The sequence below is a fragment of the Ambystoma mexicanum genome, chromosome 8 (assembly GCF_040938575.1).
Source record: "Ambystoma mexicanum isolate Mex_15411 chromosome 8, UKY_AmexF1_1, whole genome shotgun sequence".
Classification (NCBI taxonomy): Eukaryota; Metazoa; Chordata; class Amphibia; order Caudata; family Ambystomatidae; genus Ambystoma; species Ambystoma mexicanum.
The window spans coordinates 155,696,649-155,717,003 of NC_090929.1; the positions used below are offsets into that span (position 1 = coordinate 155,696,649).

The following is a 20,355-nucleotide window of genomic DNA, read 5'->3' on the forward strand; positions in this document are numbered from 1 at the left end:
TCCACAAATGTTCCCCCGTGCACGGTAACACTAAATATCCTTACAACACCAGAGCAGCTGCCTCCACTGACATCAGCACAAACCCAGAGCAAAACATCCACAAATGTTCCCCCATGCACCGTAACACTAAATATCCTTACAACACCAGAGCAGCCACCTCCACTGACATCAGCACAAACCCAGAACAAAACATCCACAAATATTCCCCCATGCACGGTAACACTAAATAACCTTACAACACCAGAGCAGCCACCTCCACTGACATCAGCACCAGCCCAGAACAAAACGTCCACACATATTCCCAATGCACGGGAACACTAAATAACCTTGTAACACCAGAGCAGCCACATCCACTGGCATCAGCACAAACCCAGAACAAAACGTCCACAAATGTTCCCCCATGCACGGTAACACTAAATTACCTCACAACACCAGAGCTGCTATCTCCAACATCCACAAATATTCCCCCATGCACGGTAACACTAAATAACCTTAGACCTCCACTGAATTCAGCACAAACCCAGAACAAAATGCCCACAAATATTCCCCCATGCACGGTAACACTAAATAACCTTACAAAACCAGAGCAGCCACCTCCAATGACATCAGCACAAACCCAGAATAAAACGTCCACAAACATTCCCCCATGCACGGTAACACTAAATAACCTTACAAAACCAGAGCAGCTACGTCCACTGAGCACAAACCCAGAACAGAACGTCCACAAATATTCCCCCATGCACGGTAACACTAAATAACCTTACAACACCAGAGTAGCTACGTCCACTGACATCAGCACGCACCAACCCAGAACAAAACATCCACAAATGTCCCCCCATGCACGGTAACACTAAATAACCTTACAACACAAGAGCAGCTACCTCCACTGACATCAGCACAAGCCCAGAACAAAACGTCCACAAATGTTCCCCCATGCACGGTAACACTAAATAACCTTAAAACACCAGAGCAGCCACCTCCACTGACATCAGCACAAACCCAGAACAAAACGTCCACAAATGTTCCCCCATGCACGGTAACACTAAATTACCTCACAACACCAGAGCTGCCATCTCCAACATCCACAAATATTCCCCCATGCACGGTAACACTAAATAACCTTAGACCTCCACTGAATTCAGCACAAACCCAGAACAAAATGCCCACAAATATTCCCCCATGCACGGTAACACTAAATAACCTTACAAAACCAGAGCAGCCACCTCCAATGACATCAGCACAAACCCAGAATAAAATGTCCACAAACATTCCCCCATGCACGGTAACACTAAATAACCTTACAAAACCAGAGCAGCTACGTCCACTGACATGAGCACAAACCCAGAACAGAACGTCCACAAATATTCCCCCATGCACGGTAACACTAAATAACCTTACAACACCAGAGTAGCTACGTCCACTGACATCAGCACCAACCCAGAACAAAACATCCACAAATGTCCCCCCATGCACGGTAACACTAAATAACCTTACAACACAAGAGCAGCTACCTCCACTGACATCAGCACAAACCCAGAACAAAACGTCCAAATATGTTCCTCCATGCATGGTAACACTAAATAACCTCACAACACCAGAGCAGCTACCGTAACACTAAATAACCTTACAACACCAGAGCAGCCACCTCCGCTGACATCAGCACAAACCCAGAACAAAACGGCCACACATATTGCCCCATGCACAGTAACACTAAATAACCTTACAACACCAGAGCAGCTACCGTAACACTAAATAACCTTACAACACCAGAGCAGCCGCCTACACTGACATCAGCACAAACCCAGAACAAAACGTCCACAAATAGTACCCCATTCACTGTAACACTAAATAACCTTACGAAACCAGAGCAGCCACCTCCACTGACATCAGCACAAACACAGAACAAAAAGTCTACAAATATTCCCCATGCACAGTAACACTAAATAGCCTTACAGCACCAGAGCAGCCACCTCCACTGACATCAGCACAAACCCAGAACAAAACGGCCACAAATGTTCCCGCATGCACGGTAACACTGCACAGGCCCAGACCAATGAAAATAGCAGAAACCAACACTCACCTCAACAGCAAAGGACTTTGGGAGATCATACTAATTTGGGTTGTTCCAAAAGGGACCGTTTTAAACGGAATCCGATAAGTACTGTGACAAACGTACAATGTACCCGTACACAAAGCATCAGCACAGCACTATGGTAGGTCAGACTCATTCCACACACTACTCTCTAAAACCAGGACAGTAAGGAACCTTGCTAACAGAGGCCGCCCATGACCTGGTTACTTGAGAGCCTCTTGGCTGGTCACCGCCATGGTCAACTTTTCACATTCACAGCTGCACTTATCAAAAGCCACTGCCTCCGGGAGAGTCCTGCTTTGCCGTCTCCATTTCCGGAAACGTGTTTCAGACATGCGTATCACAGCACTGGTCACCCTTGGGCAGCCTTGTGACAGACAATGGCCACTCCAATGGTCTGCTTCCCACCCATTGCTGCGTCTCCGGCAGTGACGGTCCTCCTCTAACAAAGAGCGTTCATTTACAAACGTACTGCTCCGAACACAGGGATGTGACAGGTGTGGCCCTGGGGGAGGTCTCTGTAAATATATCACATGCGATCGCAACACATAATTCGGAGGTATTTTTAAACAGGTGGTACTTAAAATAATCTGTGTTTCACCATTACTGCTGTACTCGTAGCAAGGCCCCATGTCCCTTGGTGCACGCATTAGTTGACAAGCCTCGATAAAAACACATTTTGGAAATGGAATCGAATTCTAGATTCAGAATTACCAAATGGCGCAGGAATTCAAAAGATCCAGAGCAGGAAATGATTTTATTATTGATAATTTAAAATCAATAAAGAGAAAACAAGCAAAGCAATCAGGCATTAACAGTAATTAGTGCTCAGACATAGTGCTACAAGCCCAAATCCTCACACGTCTAAACGCTGTAACAAGAGATGTTATTTTTCTCCCATTTTTTGGTACTTGATTTATCGACATCATAAGGATGAAAAGCTAGCTCAGTCCTGTTGCTGGATTCGAACTCACAAAGTGAAGGCTGCCCTCATGTCATAGACCAGAGATTTACTCTTGAGCAAACCACTCAGAAAATCACACTGGGGGTGGACATCTAGCAGGGGAAACAGTGCTCGTCCCTGTAACCAAAGACAAGTAATGGTTTCAGATAGTCTAATCTGGGCAGGTACACTTGGTTTTACTTCTGAACATGCATTCCCTGGGTCAGGGCTGACTGCAGCAATAACTCCCCCGGGTGTCATGTCGGTCTGTCCCATTCCATGTGCTCCCTGTTTTCTCTCATAAGGATGTTTTTGTTTAAAGTTTTGTGCAATGGTCATCAGGGCGGGGTACTCTGTTGGAGTCAAGTGAACACTATTACTAGCCATGTTAAGTCAGCCGGGCAAGCTTGTTCGTTTGTGCTTTTCTAACCACTTTGTTTGCAACACTTAGAAGCCATGTTTAAGTGTTCTGCTGTGCTTAGTGGAGCAAGCTGTGACGCTTTCAGGCAGAAACCCCATCCTATGCCAAATACAGAGATACCAATATGTCCCAATCCATTCGGGAGATGGTAGTACAGTCTTTGCAATTTGCATGCCATTTCTTCCTTTGCATTCTGGTAGAGGTAGCAGTGGGTGGTACTAGAGAAATCCAGGCCTATAGTTCCCAGATTGCAAAGAATAAAACAGATCTGGACTACAATCTTCCAAATGGATTGGGCAGGTTGGCAAGTATGCAACCGATTCCTAGCTATGCAGTTCATCATTGAGCTTTTCAGTGTTTATTTCTCCAGGGCTCGCAAAATCTATTTGGCCACTCACATTTGTGAAGAGATTTTATGAAGAGAGATTTTATGAAAGGTGAGTACCATTTGCACAGCACTCAATCTTGCCGGCGAATATATGGATGGTTGAAACTTGTATTTGTCCTTTACTCAAAGTTTGCTTGCAGTAACTGTCAAAGCAATTTCACATGGTGCATGGCTGGCCTTTGCGTGGCAGCACTGCACCAAATATAAAGTGTCATTTTGGTGACATGCACCATTCTACAGAAAGCACTAGTAAATATTTGGTCACCAGTCACCATGGGGCGGATGCTCTTCTTGTAGGTCAAGTAAGTAAACTAAGGCACTTGCCCTGCAGGTGGAATGGGATTTTTAATAATTTGTTTTATTCATAAAATCACTGACATGTCCTGCATCTATGATGTGCACTTGGCTAGTATACTGAGCACAGTGCTTTGCTTGTGTGTGAATATAGACATCCTGCCCATTCTCTGAGTTAAGTGCAGTGGTTTTAGATGACAGAAGTTGCCCCCATTCGGTGCAACTGGATTTTTTGTTCGGTATTGACCGGATTCTTGATACAGACTTAAGTAAACTTGTGATCAGCTCCCGGGGCCCAAGTCAGTAATCACTCCACCTGAAAATGTTCCACCCGGTTTCAATGCCATTACTGACTTGGAAACATACAGTATTAAAATACAATAGAGGCTACCACCATGAAATAAATCTAGCACTCACCGGATTAGTGAACCGAGATTGCACAAAACATATATTTTCAAAAACGTATGTTGTGCATGAAGCCGGGAAATCAGTCACAGTTTTAACAGATCCAAGACAAAGGGCCCCGCAGGCAATGATGACAAAACAGCGTTTTAAGGTCAGGCAGGTGATGGAGTGGGGTGTGGTTTTGGGTAGGCATAGTTTGAGGCGGCCTTGTGTGCAACAGTGGTGCCTTTATGGGGTAAATGTACCAATCTGCTTTTTAAGTTTCTCTTTTAAATGTCGGCTTGAATTGAGTGCCAGACCAGGTGCTGGTGATACAAACATGCACGCCTGCCTAAGAGCATCTGCCCGTCAAACCTGCAAATAACAATGGCAGATAAATTATGAGCTTTAAAAACCTATGTTCTTCGAAAAAAGAAGAACTTGTTCTGCCAGCCAAGAACCCAAACTCTGTACAAACGTAAACATATCAACCAATTTACATTCTAAGCCACTGATTAGACACAAAGAAGAGACTGAGTTAATAGTGTAAAACTGCATTTTGTTATCTTTGTTAGTCTTATATCAATCACATTTTAGCAGAGTCAGACCTCAAATACCCATTTCTAGCTCTAAGTCGGACATTCACATTTTAGTTTAGAGAGATGCAATGAGAGAAGGAAAGATTAGAGTCAAAGTGGAGGTCAAGATTTTGGGCTGTGGGTGAGATAGGAAGCTGTGATGGAGAAAAGAAATAAAGGAGGTGGGAGATTCAGGGGGGAGGGTATTAGCAGGGAAAAAGAGTACTTCCGTTTTGCCAGTATTGAGCGTAAGATAGTGAGAGGAGATGCAAGATTTAATAGCAACTAGACACGCGAAAAGAGTGAGGTGAATATCAGAGGGGAAAGAGAGAAAGAGTTGAGTGGCGTCAGCATAAAAGTGATGTGATAAACCAAAGGAAGAGAACAGCTGCAAGAGGGGAGGTGTAAAGAGAGAACAGAAAAGAGCCAAACACTAAACCTTAAGACACACTGTGGGCAAGCCGGTAAGATTTAGATGACTTGCCGTCCCAAGAAACAGAAAGTGATCTGTGAGATAGATAAGAATGAAACCAAGACAGGACAGAGCCCGTGAGACCAAAGGAAGAAAGTGACGCAAAAATGTAGAGAGTGGTCGACAGTGTCAAATGCAGCAGATAGGTCCATGAGGATAAGAATAGATTAATGTTTAGAGTATCACGCCGAAATAAAGGAGTTCAAAACCGGGAAGGATAAAAGGGAGATAAACGATAAAGCAGGTCAAGGGAGGAAGAGAGAGACAAGGAAATGGAGGAAGCAACCTTGTTAGATGTGAGAGCTGAGAAAGAGTAAAGAGGAGGAAGAGAAGAAGTACAGGAGGAAATAAAGAGTGAGGGGTTAAAGTTGCATAGATAACGTTGAGAAAAGGATGATGTGGGAGAGAAAGCAGAATAACATACAGGGACTTGAGGAGACAGCGATACAGAAAGAAGATAGTGGTCAGAAAGATAGAATGGGAGAGAAGACACAGGAGAAGCTGAAAAGGATTAGATAAAAATCAGATCAAGGCAGCAGCCAGAGATTTGGGATGGAGGAGTAGAAAGAGGAAGAAGAAGATGAGAGTCAAGAATCGAAAGAAAAGGAGTAGTGGGATGTGTTGATGAAAGATGGAGACTGAAGTTCCCCAGCAGCACCACAGGGGTGGGAGTAGGAGAATGTAAGAAAGAAGATGATCAATATCATCACAAAAAGAACCGATAGGGCCACGGGGTCAGTAAACAAGAACAAAAGAAATGGGATGGGGTTTTTAAAAGATCTTATAAGTAAAATCAAATGAGGAATAAGTTGGAAGATCTAAAGAGGAAGAGATAAGAGAAAAAGAAGAATGGTAGAGAATGCCAATACCCCCTCCACGAGCAACGGGACGAGGAACATGGCAAAAAGAAGTCTGTGAAGTGGTCAAGGAAGCAGCAGCCGTGGTATTGTAAGGAGGAATCCATGTCTCAGTAATGCAAAGAAAGTTTACGTTGAGTCTGAGAAACAGGCCGGGGACAGCAGAAGATTCTCATGTGGAGGAAGCTGGGATTCAAGTTCCTGGTCACACAGTTCGCAAGTTAGGCACCAAACCACATCTCAGCCCCTACACAAAGATCTGCAGAGCACGACTAGCAATATGTTCCCGCAAAATGATTTAGAGGCATTTCATGAGTTAATTTATTTATTTAATTCATTTATTGTGCATTTCTAAGGCGCTTATACATCAAGTAAATTGTGTTTCAAAGCGCCCATCACGCATACCTGGTGTTCTCCTCAGTTTGATGGCAAATGCAAGGAAAGGAAAACCTCACGTTTGTTGAAAGCAACACCTGCCGCTGATACAGCAAGAAAAACTCTGAGACGTTAACAAACTCATTCGAATAGACCCTGTTTCTGCATACGAGTATAGGTGGGGAACTGGTAAAACAGCAACATAGTCAGTCTTCTTGCTCTCAGGTTTCAAGCTAGCACATGTGACATTCAGATTGTCCTAGTCAATGCTGCCTCCTTTCACATGGCTTAATCTTCGTGTGTAGCATCACACCATTGCTTACCGGGAAAGAGGGCCCCGGAAACAGATGCAAATGTTGCCAGAGCGGCCTCTAGCATATCACAGCATACGTTCTTTTTTGCTGACTCTGACATTCTTTGGTTAAAGGAAAGTTAATGTGTGCCATGGTGCCCCGTTAAAAGGGTTTACTTGATGGGGAAATAGCCCCCTGATTCCTAGTCCCTTTCTTTTCATCAGCACTTCTATCATAGTCTTTGAACACTAATACATTATTTGGTTAGGGACAGGTAATTTCAAACAATCTGCATGACTTCTGTTGGGGAGAAAAGCAATGCCTCTGCTCTGGGGAGCACTTTAGCCATTCCTGCCCACCTTGGCTGTCAGCCATCCATGGCAAATACCATGTTTTCCTTGCAGGAGAAGCCGGTCTTCCCTGGGTGGGCCCAGAAACCTGAAGCCGATACACTCATAGTGAGCATGACATGTGATTTACCAGGAGGCACCATTAGCTACCCCCAAAGTGTGACAGGGAGATATCGTCACCGTTGGTACGCAGTGTTCACCATGAAGTCCACCAATATCAGCCAATATAGCACAGTACCAAACCCGCCATCTTTGTGCTGACAGTCGGCCATCTTTGTGCTGACAGTCGGCCATCTTTTATATAAAATCCGGCATGCATGTTTTTTGCAGCCCTCTTGCCGCAGAACTCCGTGTCCTCCTTCCACGAGACGCCAGGATTGGTGAGAGAGTGGGTCAGTAGCTACGCTGGTGATCATTTACAAAAATATATGTGTCTTGGGTAAGAAAGGACACATTCAAGAAATCCTAATAATGATGTTCTTCAATCCAATGGGCCAAAAGTTGACTCCTTGTCATAATGGGTCATTAGGCAATTCCCTCTCTCGAGCAGCAGCAGGTGGGACGTGGCTGGTGTTTCACGACCAATCCTCAGCTACACCTTCGTCGATCCACTTGAAATACAAGGGGTTGCCTTGATCGATGGCGAGGCTTATGATCTCTGGAATCTCAAAGGGATGAACTGACCTAAGAAAAGAAAAGCGAGAACTTCATTAGCTCGTTAGTTCAAGTGAGCGCTTCTTTCTGCCAATTGCACTTAAAGTGGTTGAGTCAAGAATAACAAGTGTAAGTTTCATGAAGCAAAGGCTGGAGACACTCATAAGAACATTTCAAGCCAAGCTATGGAAGCAAGAGCGACTTTCACAAATATTAGCTTAACATATCTGGGAATCAACGCTCCTCCTACGGTAATTTTAAGTGGGGAGGGTTGCCCACGAGGAAGAAGGGAAGAGAGGAAGCTACACCAAGGGGAATGAGCAGAGAGTCACCAATAGGGACGCGCAAGGAAAGATCAGCACCTCTTGGTATGTGCAGATGGAAAATCATCACCCATGTTATTGTGGAGGCGGGGAAGGTGCTTTACCTATTGAAGTATGAAGCGGGATATGATATCCTTTAGAGATGTTGAGACAAATGTGAGAGCTGCAATGAACCAGCTTCGACTTTGAACCAGGGCTATTGCTAGGTCTGGAAAAGATCCCAGGCTACGCTAATGTCGGGACTAGCTAGCCTTTTGGTTGTAGCCCCTGAGCTTCTATCTGGGGATACAACCAAAAGACCAGGAGCTATATCCCCCTGAGGCCCCCCAGCCCTAGCAACGCCTCTGCTGTGAAGATATCGAGGGAGTAGCTTTGCATGAGCACGCAGAGACAGGGAACAGAATCTTTTATGGAGCTGTGGATGGCTTTTCCTTCAACTATACTACTATAGCAACAAGACCCAAGGATCGAAGCAGAGAGCAACGGACACACGGAATAGCGGTTACTTATGTGTTCCTCTGCTTTTGGTGTAGTCATGGAGATCAAGGATGTCTTGCCGCAAGCATGATGCCTTGCATGATACGTCTATGGAGCTTTCCCTCCGATTGCAAGGATCACCCTCTGGAGGCTGACATGTCCATTTGGAATCTGTGCGTCTCGTAAGTTTAGTGGCACAGTAAAATGGCAGTAACAGAATTACTGCTGCTTTCCCACACCTCCAGACTTCAAATTTAGAGGTGAAACGGAGGATTTACCTCCAGTAGATCACTGAAGGGTAAATACTCCACTTCACCTCCAATAATCGGCATATTTACCGTGGCAGACTCTCCTCTCTTAGTAAATCTGCAAAAAATCTCTATGGACTAAAAAATGAGAAATTAGCCCAAACTCGTAATCCTGTGGTACATTTGCTGGACAGAGTGGCAGTAAGGATAATCGAGTTTGTAAGTAATTCCACAGAAATACTATCAAATGACAACCAAATTTGTAATGAGGCCCTGTGTGTGGGTTATAATGCTTACATGGTTTCCAGCAGGGGAATGACTTGTAATGAGGACCACAGTGTGGGTTATAATGCTGGCATGGTTCCTGGAAGGGGCATTACTTGTAGTGAGGCCCTGTGTGTGAGTTAATGCTTGCATGGTTTGCAGCAGGGGGATTACTTGTAGTGCAGCCCTGTGTGTGAGTTATAATACTTGCATGGTTTGCAGCAGGGGCATTACTTGTAGTGCGGCCCTGTGTGTGAGTTATAATGCTTGCATGGTTTGCAGCAGGGGGATTACTTGTAGTGAGGCCCTGTGTGTGAGTTATAATGCTTGCATGTATTCCAGCAGAGGCATTACTTGAAATGCAGCCCTGTGTGTGGGTTATAATACAGGCATGGTTTCCAGCAGGGGCATTACTTGTAATGAGGCCCACAGTGTGGGTTATAATGCTTGCATGGTTTCCAGGAAGGTGCATTACTCGTAATGAGGGTTATAATGCTTGCATGAATTCCAGCAGGGGCATCACTTGTAATAAGGGCCTGTATGTGGGTTTTAATGCTTGCATGGTTTGCAGCAGGGGCTCTAAGTTCTTCCACAAAAGACTTCTTACTGAGCTAAAATCGATTCACTGCGTGAGCTCAACTAGGCCTCGAAAAACCTTTTAAAACTACTATGAGACCTGCATGGTTTGCAGCAGGGGCATTGCTTGTAATGAGGCCCTGTGTGCGAGCTATAATGCTTGCATGGTTTGCAGCAGGGGCATTTCTTGTACTGAGGCCCTGTCTGTGGGTTATAATGCGTGCATGGTTTGCAGCAGGGGCATTACTTGTAATTGGCCCCTGTGTGTGGGTTATAATGCTTGCATGGTTTCCAGGAAGGGGCATAACTTGCACGGGGCCCTCTGTGCGAGCTATAATACTTGGATGGTTTGCAGCAGGGGCCTTACTTGTAGTGAGGCCCTGTGTGTCCGTTAATGCATGCATGGTTTCCAGCAGGGGCATTACTTGTAATGAGGCCCACAGTGTGGGCTATAATGCTTGCATGATTTCCAGGAAGGGGCATGACTTGTAATGAGGCCCTCGATGTGAGTTAATGCTTGCGTGGTTTCCAGGAGGGATATTACTTCTAATGAGGCCCACAGTGTGGGTTATAATGCATGCATGGATTGCAGCAAGGGCATTACTTGTAATGTGGGTTATAATGCATGCATGGATTGCAGCAGGGGCATTACTTGTAATGTGGGTTATAATGCATGCATGGATTGCAGAAGGGGCATTACTTGTAATGTGGGTTATAATGCATGCATGGATTGCAGCAGGGGCATTACTTGTAATATGGGTTATAATGCATGCATGGATTGCAGAAGGGGCATTACTTGTAATGTGGGTTATAATGCTTGCATGGTTTGCAGCAGGTGCTCTACGCTCTTCCACTAAATGCTTGTTACTGAGCTAGAATCCATTCACTGGGGGAGCTCAAACAGGCCTCGAAAAACCCGACCTAAGAGAATTGATCCCGACCTATGAACGTGATGGCATTTTCTTTATTGAAAAACCAGAATAACACATTTGCTTATTTATTTTTTGTGCATTTGTTAGGCGCTTATACAACAAGTAAATTGTGCTTCAAAGCGCCCACAGGACAACAGAGAGGGAACATGAGATTGAAAACAATGAATACACTGCAGGATAAAGACTGATCCACTAGGCCTAGTGAGCATTCAGTGCGGATAAGTGCAGGGGGAGGAGAGGGGAAGAGGGATTGGGGGGTACGTGCTGGAGTCTCCCTGCTAGTGAGTGAGCTCCAAGAAATATTACGAGCAATGTTAAGGTGCCTTTCCAACATTCTCCTCCTCTTGCACACGCTGGAACACATTTTCCTATAGACCGCAGAGGGGACACGAACCCCTATATGTGAAGAACCATCAGGTGAGGTCAAAATACATTTGGGTGACAGGCTTAGAGTTTTGAATCGCTTGTTGGTTCGAGTTGGGGTTAGGAGAAGTCTAAAAAATAGTGTTTGGGTTAGGATTAGGATAAACAAATCGCAAAGGAACATCAGCCGAGGGCATTTATAGGGGGGAATTAGCGTTTGGACTTCGTAAATAAAAGGAGCACTAAATAGAGCAGGATGTTACCAGAAAATACGGTTGGCTTCAAAGTGATGCAGAATTCTAGCAGTGAGAGTAACAGTGGTGTACTGAACTTCGGCTTGGAGTGAGTATTCGGCTGAACTTTCGGCTTCGGCCGAATACTTCCTGGAAAACTCACTCGAAGCCAAAGTCCACTTTCTAGGATTAGATATCTTCTCTCTGTTTGAGAGAAGGAAGCGGAACTGCTGAGGGAAGACTGAACCAGCCAAAAACCTACTTGTTTATTGGCTGCTACAGCCTTCCCCTGGCAGTATTTTGCCAACAGTTGGCCTCATTAAAAGTTTGGAGGTAGCCATGCCTGTAATACAGGTAGGCTACCCCCAAACTTGCGAAACAAATCTGGCACCTGTGAATTGGCAATTACTGGGTCATGCCGAGTTTGGCAGACCCGGTAATTGCCCATTCGCGGGTGCCGGTAATAAGGGACTCCCCATCCCCATTCGGCCCCATAGAGCTGAATGGGAATGGGGAGGGTGGTAGCACCGGTACCGTTAGTAACGGTACCGGTGCTACCATCATGTTCTGCTCACGGGTGCCGGTACGGTCAGACCTGGTGGCTGTAAGGGCACCCGCGAGCAGAACTCCTAGTATGGCGGTACGGTGGCAACAGTGCCGGTTGCGATACCGGCGCTGTTGTTGCCTTACCGCCATATTTGAAATGAGTCCCAATGTTTTGCTCAGAGAGGCCCTGATTCATGGAATTGTTTGCATGTAAAATGGGGATTTGCGTGCCAGTCTGCCCACAAATCCCCGTTTCTTCACTGACGTGCAGAATGTATTTTGCTAACTGGGAGTCTCCAAGGGTTTCCTTTGGAGACTCTCTTTGAGCAAAACAAGACAAGGAAAGGCTGCAGCAGCCAATAAGATAAATGCTTATTGGCTGCAGCAGCCAATAAGATAAATGCTTATTGGCTGCTGCAGCCTTCTCTGGCAAGCATTTTGCTGACAGGGTTTTGCTCACATAGATTCGAAAAGGGGAATTCTTGGATACATAACGCCTTCTTCACTAGTCTGCAGAATGTATTTCCATAACCTGCCGCCAGCAGTATACGGGTGGCTGTATTCCACAAACACGCCCACTGTTTTACTTTCAGTGAACTTGCAAGTCTGTGTTTTTTGTGGTTTTATACTGCATCTTCTTTGATGCAATGTTAAATGTAGTAGTGGCAGTGGTGTGGCGAATGGTGGGCTGCCAGGCCTCTTTCCTAGCACCCTGCTCTCGTGCCTGTAAACAGGCCACATGCTTTGGATGGCGTTGGTCACATGGAGGTCCCCTGCCTGCTCTATCATGGTCTGCTCACTGTGCTTGGGTATCAATGCTCCACCGTAGCATCATTGGCACCACAGGTGTTTCTCAGTCACCCCATTGGCCCTTGCCATAATGGTGGGCTCTGCATTTTCTGGGTTCCTGTTGTCCATCGGGGAGGGGTTCTTGTGGCACGGATCATGGTCCAAGCTTGCCAGCAGCTCCATGCCCTCAAGACTACAACTCCCATCAGGCTTTCCTCTAAAACGGCCACCATCCATAGGCTCACTCTCCGGCACACAGCGTAGCAGTTTGGATGCAGGTCTGTTTGAATTCATAAGGTCAATGTTACCTTCTCTAAAAGTGTGCCCTGACCAGTTATATTCATAAGGGATAGCGCAGGGTGATTCACTTCTGTGATTGGCTAGTGATCTGGGTGGATCCGGCTTTTTCCTGTTTAAGCTGAGGTGCTTTATTCATTTCCTGCTTTGCAACTGAGATGTGTCAGAATTCTAACAATCTGCCTGCAAGCAACTCTGCACGAGGACATCCAGAAACTCTGCTTCTACCATGAATACCACTTTGGAACTTACAAATGGCCTTAGCTTTTATTTGTCTAAAATAATTCTATGTTCCATTCCGAGCTTGGTTGAATCCAGAAGGTGATTTCTGGCAAGCGTATGCTTTCTGAGAGGCAGAGAGCTGGTCATGGGATTTCAGTTGCTGTCCGATGCCTCGTGCAGCGGGGAACAGAAGGAGGAAACCAGACTGCCCTCCGCTGCTTCTGGGTAAAGCCCGCTACTCCCTGTGTGGGTCTAGGCATGAGCTATGGGGGCTCTCACAAGGTGCCTTTTCCAGTAGCAGTTGTTCTATTAATTGCCTTGACTGGGACTTCCTGCTGTGTGTGCCCTTGGGAGCATCTGAACCCTTCTATTGCACTGGAATTGGAATCTCAGCTGCTCTCGCTGCATTTTGCAGTGTCCTGCTCTATATCTGTTACACTATTCCAGTTCCCTCCGGATGTCGAATCCCATCACTGCGAACCCGAAAATTTAGGGTTCGTTTGGTCGAATTTGTGCACTTTTTTTCTCACATATAGATGGTAAGTGGGGTAGGGCTGTTAATTAGGCAAGGGTGCATGGGGGATATGTGTGGGGGTCTCCCACCACATTTATTTGCAAGAAACTATGCAAGAATTCGAAAAAGAAATCGACATTTTCGGGATCCGCAGTAAAAAAAAGGGCAGTAATCATGTGTGCTGCCATGCTGGTTATTACTATAGCACACTTTTATTCCGCAACCATTCTTCACTCAATGACTTCCCTTCTTCTGCTAGTCATACCCCCTCTGTGTTTCTTCCTGTAGTCGCCATTTTCTCCCCTTCCAGTTTATTCTATGCTGTGCAGCAGGTTCACATATTCACTGGGTCGTCAGCAACCTTGAGTACAAAGCATTCCTGTTTGTTTCTGTCTCGCTTTACTCAGACATCTGTCAATGGGTCTGTTCTTCGCCGCCCTCCGTTTTCTGAAAATGCCATGCCCTCCCGGAGTTGGACATGAACTGTCTTAGAAGAATTGACTACATTGCAAAACTAACTTGAATGAATAGACAGTAAATGTAGCGAGGTCACCATAGCACCATCCTTCATAACACCATTGAGAGTTGTCTGTGCCTTGAGAGAAACACATGCCAGTGTGATATGTCCTGATGAAATTACCTGAGACTTTGAGGGAGTGAAACATGTCTGGACGGGGCAATATATGGATAAAGCTTGTTAAGCTGATCCACTTTATTTGTGTAGCAGCTATACCTGTACAATGTATTCATGTCATTCTGATTTCCACAGTGACACACTGTTAAAGTCAATAAACCAATTCCTCTCATGGATCTTTTTGGGAGAACCGATGTATTCTTCCCACTTACTCCATCATTAATAATAGTTGCAGTGGAGAGCTATAACCACTACCAAGTGTTGCAAGCTGTACTTCCTCAAGAATTAATCCAATTATAAGAAGTACAAAGACTGAAAGCAACACTTCTCACCATAGGCACCCCCGCCAGGTAATTAGAGTGCTCTGCATATGAAAGTGGACATTGAGAGCCTCACTGCCTCTCTCAAACTTGAGCAGAACCACATCTGGTTCCAGAAGCAACTCAAGACCTTCCTTTTCGCTTCCGCTTTCTCTCTTCCTCCCCCCTGCTGATGCTCCTGGCAGCTCGGCGCGCTGGTCACCAGGTCACCCTCTGAATTCGGGCCCAGGCTCCTGCATGTCCAGTTGCCCTTGCACTTAAGGCTCTGTATCTGCAAGCCTACAGTCCCTTCTCTCTGCACTTAAGAGCCACCTGCTGGCTGCACTTGTGATTTAACTGCAACTCCCCGTTCCGCCCTTGCATTTCTCCCCTTCCGTCTTCCTTGCGGGATCTGAATGACACTAGGCGTTGTAATATCGTTATTTTGCCTCCCTAGTTTCCCCCTCCTTGTCTTGTCGCGCCTGGAAACACTTGTGTACAGATGCGTTATAAATGCCATATCAGAGGGGCGGCTCACTGCCGCAACAGACACCAGGGTAAGGGGATGTACGGGCACCTGTCTGGAAGTTTTACAGTACACTTGCACATGTGCAATCACAGAGCCAGTGTTCACACACTGCAGGCACATTTACACGAGTGCTAATGGGACTGCAAAGAGAGTTTGCACATTTGCAAATGTACCATGAAACTGCTCAAATTATTTCCTCGTTTAGAGAGATGTGACCAAGATCAACATTTTTAAGAGTGGTTTAATGGCGCGTTAAAACAATGAAGGCACGAGACAAACGTGTTCCCGTCACTGTGTTGATTGGGCGGTAGATGGGAGTATAATTAGGTTTGGAAGAATTGATAAAATGATCACAGAATATTGAGAGCACTTTTATAGCTGTATTTGATAACGCAGCATTGTTGGTTGAGGAACATGGTACACGTTGGCAAAAATACTATTACTAGGTAAATTGGGAGGGGGGTTTAGGGGATGTTGGCGAGGCATCAGTGTAAGCACTGTTCAGTTAGATATGATGGGTTACTTATAACGCGCTTATTACCCAGAGGTTTCTAAGCATGGACCCGGGGAATCGAACCTGTGTTGCTCTGTGTCGTTTTGCTTCCAGGGCGAGCGTGTTGGCCCTGAGCTAACCACCCAAGACAAGGTGAGACCAACCATCCAGCATCACCTGGAACCTGCTTTACAGTGGTCTGTGGCCCTGTTTAAATCCATTTATGTTATCAGTACACCTCTCAGTTTGAATAAGAAGTGATTAGCACAACAGGTCACGCATTCATTTATCTATGAATCTTTTAAAATGCATAGTTTGCTACAGTGCAGGGGTATCAATTTTAGTGGACGCTGCATTCTTGCCTTGCGTGAAAGGACAGTACCCAATCTAGCAAATGCTGGCAAAGAGACAACATGGATTATTAAAGTTTCACAAAGAGTGCAGACAGAGGCAGCAAAAGGAGCAAGACTTTGAAAGAAGACGCGGCGGGTATTAGAGAAAGGAATATTTCTCACCTGACGTAATCTGATAGTTTATGTATTTTTGAAGTCTTTGTTTTCACCAACTGTTGAAAAATGACATCATGTTAAGTACATTGTCTTTTCAGTTTTATTCTGTATGTCATAGGATGTGGATTTTAAAAGACAAAAGCCCTCGAATGGCAGGGAAACGCAAAGCCAGTTTATAAAGGTGCTGCTATTCGTGTGTCATGCATTAGGAAGCAGTTGTTGGTTTTGTGGTCTGCTAGAAAGTCTAAGTAGGCAAACACAAATCGAGGAAAGATCCACTGTGTAGGAGCCCAATGTAGCAATCACGTCCGAGACATAGGCACTGCTGCTGGCCCTTACCGCCCATGTACGCACCCCAGACGAGGGCGTCATATTCACACCCCAGCGTGGAAATAGTTAAAGAAAATTTTCTTTTCTTAGGAGATGTGCTGCGCATGTATTGTGCGAGCACCTTCTCCCAAGAACAAAAAAAAACAACTAAAAAAAATGGCTGCCGCCATAGGAAGAGGCACTTTGTCCCTTTTTCATTTTATCGTAGCGGGAGGGAGGAGTGCCAGCACCGAAGCACGAAGCTCTGCTCCAGCAAGTAAGTGGGGAGTAAGGGAGAGGTTGGGGAAAGGAAGCAGGATTTCTTTGGAGGTGTGGGGGATGTGGGGAGGCAACAGGGTTAGGCTCCCTGTTACCTCCCTGCAATCAAGATGGCGCCAGCGCCACCCGGGGAAGGGCCTCAGGTGACTGGAAAGAGCGGGCAGTACACAATTCTTGCCTGCTCTTCCAGCCACCTGATTGGCCGTGCGCCATTCCCGTGTGTGCAAATATCCTATACCCATCTAGTTCTCAGGAAGGAGCTATGTTGTGGGGCACCTGCCATTCCCAACCTCTCATTTCTGTGTTTCTACTATGTTCTCACACCGTGGCCCCTTAACCACCAACCCACTGGGTATGCCACTGACTCCTCGTGGATGCACGGTAGCCAAAACACCAAAAAGAAAACCACGGACAATCTGTTAATAGGTAAATGACCACGCTTCATGCTGATGCTTGTCTTTATAGAGAGGCTTTATTTCTTTAGTTCATCCAAGAGAAAGGCCCCCAGCTGTGGCTGTCCTCCTGCTCTCAATCCTCTCTCTCTCTGCTGCTAGAATGTGGAACCTTTGCTTAATCATAACAACAAAGGTTCCTTGGTAACTAGGTTACATGGCAGCAGCTGAATTGATGTGATTGTAAACTCAATGAAGTAAATGTAACCACCTCCTAACACCTCCCTTCCTTTTACCAAAATATAAGTATTTGCCTAAACTAGATAATAGATTTCATTGAACATAAGTAGTTCATTATTTACATAGTATCTGATACACCGCTATATGAAGAAATAATTAAATTGCTTTAAATACCTTGCAGTGCAGTTACAAGTTGTTGTTTACCTTTTTGCAAATTGCTATCCTCTCCTTGTTCCAGACCCCACCCCCTTTAACAAGCACCGAAGATCCCAAATCTTTAACAACTTGTTTGGGCTGTGAAAATATGGATGCACCTTTGCGCACCTTGGTGGGAAGTTTGATCTTGATCCAATCACCTTCCTCAAGACTGAATTCTCTACAAGCATTCTTCCTGTCATATTGCTCCTTGGATCTGACCCCAGATTCAAATATCTTCTCTCTCACTCCCTCCAGATCTATTCCTACGAATTTTGACCTTCCCATCCAGCCTGGACACATGTGTGAGTTAGGTTTCCTCCCTCTTAATAAATCAAATGGGGATACACCCGTAACACTGTGTGGTGCTAGTCTATATTGGAATGTTCTCTCCATTATGGTCCTGATCCAGTCACCTCCTGTTGCTACCGCAATTCTAATTGCATCCATGAGAGTGCGGTTGAAGCGTTCTACACACCCATTGGTCTGTGGATGATATAATGAAGTGGTTACTTGTTCTATTCCATGGTTACTCAAGAACTCTCTAAATTCCTTGGAAACCAATTGGGTCCCATTATCTGATAAACACTTTCTGGGGAATCCCTCTCTCCAAAATAATTGCTCCAAACATTTAATGATGCTACTGCTGGATATGTCTCTTAGTGTAAATATTTCGGGCCACTTGGATAATAAATCTATGACAACCACTACATAGGTGTCTCTCCCACCCTTGATATTGAAAGGCCCTAGTAAGTCTAAAGCAACCTCACCCCATGGAACTGTGGATGGCTTTCTAACAGTCATGGGTACTTTTTGAATCCTGAGACCCTTATTACCTTCAATGCAATCACAACAATTGTTGACCACTTCTTCAGTGTCTTTGTCAAGATTAGGCCACCAAAATTCTGCTCTAACCAAGCCTTTGGTTCTAGGCAGTCCCAAATGCCCAACATGAGCTAGCTCAATTATTAATTTTCTCATTTTAATAGGTACAACCATCTGATGTCCTCTATGTAAGTATCCTTTATCAATCCAGAGTTCTTCCTTAACTTTGGCAAACCCGCCTAAATCACCAATATAGTTTCTTATTCTGTTCTGCGTCACCAATGTTAAAACTCTCTGGTACAATTGATCCTCTGAACATGCATTGTCCCACTCCTCTTTCTTTACTGACTCATGAACCTGAAATATTTCAACACCTTTCTCACGAGTCAGAGGAGACTCCTCAGACACTGTTTCTCTCACTACTGATCTGGATAAGGCATCAGCAACTACGTTGGTTTCACCACTAATGTGAAGCATATCATATTGCAGGCCTTGTAGGGATGTCACCCACTTCATGATGCGTCTGGAGACTCCCTCCAGACCACCTTTGGTAAATATTCCTATTAGGGGTTTATGGTCTGTACATACTGTGAATTATCTGCCCCACAAATATCTTTTGAACTTTTCCACTCCCCAGACACAAGCCAATGCTTCCTTTTCTACCACTGAATATCTGTTCTCAGGTCCTTTGAGAGATCTAGAGGCAAATGCTATGGTATGTAAGCCCTCCTGATCTTCCTGCATTAGGACTGCCCCAATACCATAGTCACTTGCATCCACAAATAGTAATGAATGTCTACTTTCTTCAAACGTTTTCAAGATGGGTGCATTGACTATAGCATCTTTAATCTTACCAAACTCTTCCTCACAAGATTCATTCCACTTGAACGTAACACCTTTACGAGTCAACATCCTCATGTTCCTTGACAAATTTGCCAACCCTCTAACAAACTTGCCATAAAATTCAACCAGACCTAGAAAAGATAGTATATCTGCTTTGGATTTTGGTGCTTCCATCTTGCGAATAGCTTCTATGGCCTTTTCTTTGGGTTTGATCCCTTCACCTGTAATTTCATGACCTAGATATTCAACTTTGTCAGTTTTGAATATGCATTTCTCTAACGATACTGTAAGGCCAGCCTCTTTGAATATGTTCAACACTCTCTCTAACCTTTTATCATGTTCTGCTTCATTTTTCCCACATACTAGCACATCATCCTGGTAACACATGACACCTCTCTCTCCTCCCAGTAATCTGTACATGACGTTCTGAAATACACTAGCTGCTGAAATCAATCCAAATGGCATTCTTATACATCTGAAAAGGCCAATAGGGGTAATGAAAGCTGTGAGATCTCTCGAATCAGGGTGTAATTCTACTTGGTGATATGCAGATTTGAGGTCAATAAGAGAAAATACTTTGGAATCAGACACCCCTGCCAATAAATCATCTATTCTGGGTAAAGGAAATTTGTCAGCCACTACATTTTTATTCAGGTGTCTAAGGTCTATGCATATCCGCAGAGATCCACTGCTCTTTCTCACTATTACAATAGGACTAACCCACTCTGAGGAATCAATTCTCTCTATCACCCCTTCACTTTCCATTTTATTCAATTCACTCTCTACATCTTTTCTCAGGGCCAAGGGAATGGTCCGTAATTTGGCAACTTTGGGAATGGCATCCCTTTTCAAACAAATTTTGTGCACAAATCCCTTCAAGCACCCTAACTTAGTGCCACTCATATGCCCTCTGGCCCCTTCCA

The 20,355-nt window shown here is 45.0% G+C and overlaps 1 protein-coding gene across 3 annotated transcripts in view; it reads right to left on the bottom strand.

Moving 5' to 3' along the window:
- Positions 1–6,736: 6,736 nt before the first annotated feature.
- LOC138471735 (protein CutA homolog) overlaps positions 6,737–20,355 on the bottom strand; it is a 242,149-nt gene continuing 228,530 nt past the window's right edge. For 2 of the 3 annotated variants that reach the window (XM_069609532.1, XM_069609533.1), the window contains 2 exons: positions 16,356–16,405; positions 6,737–8,131 (listed from right to left, as the gene is read on the bottom strand). In XM_069609532.1, coding sequence (XP_069465633.1) covers positions 8,023–8,131; positions 16,356–16,405 — 159 coding nt within the window. In that variant the 3' untranslated portion in view covers positions 6,737–8,022. The remainder of the gene's footprint in view (positions 8,132–16,355; positions 16,406–20,355) is intronic. The other variant, XM_069609534.1, reaches the window with a different exon arrangement.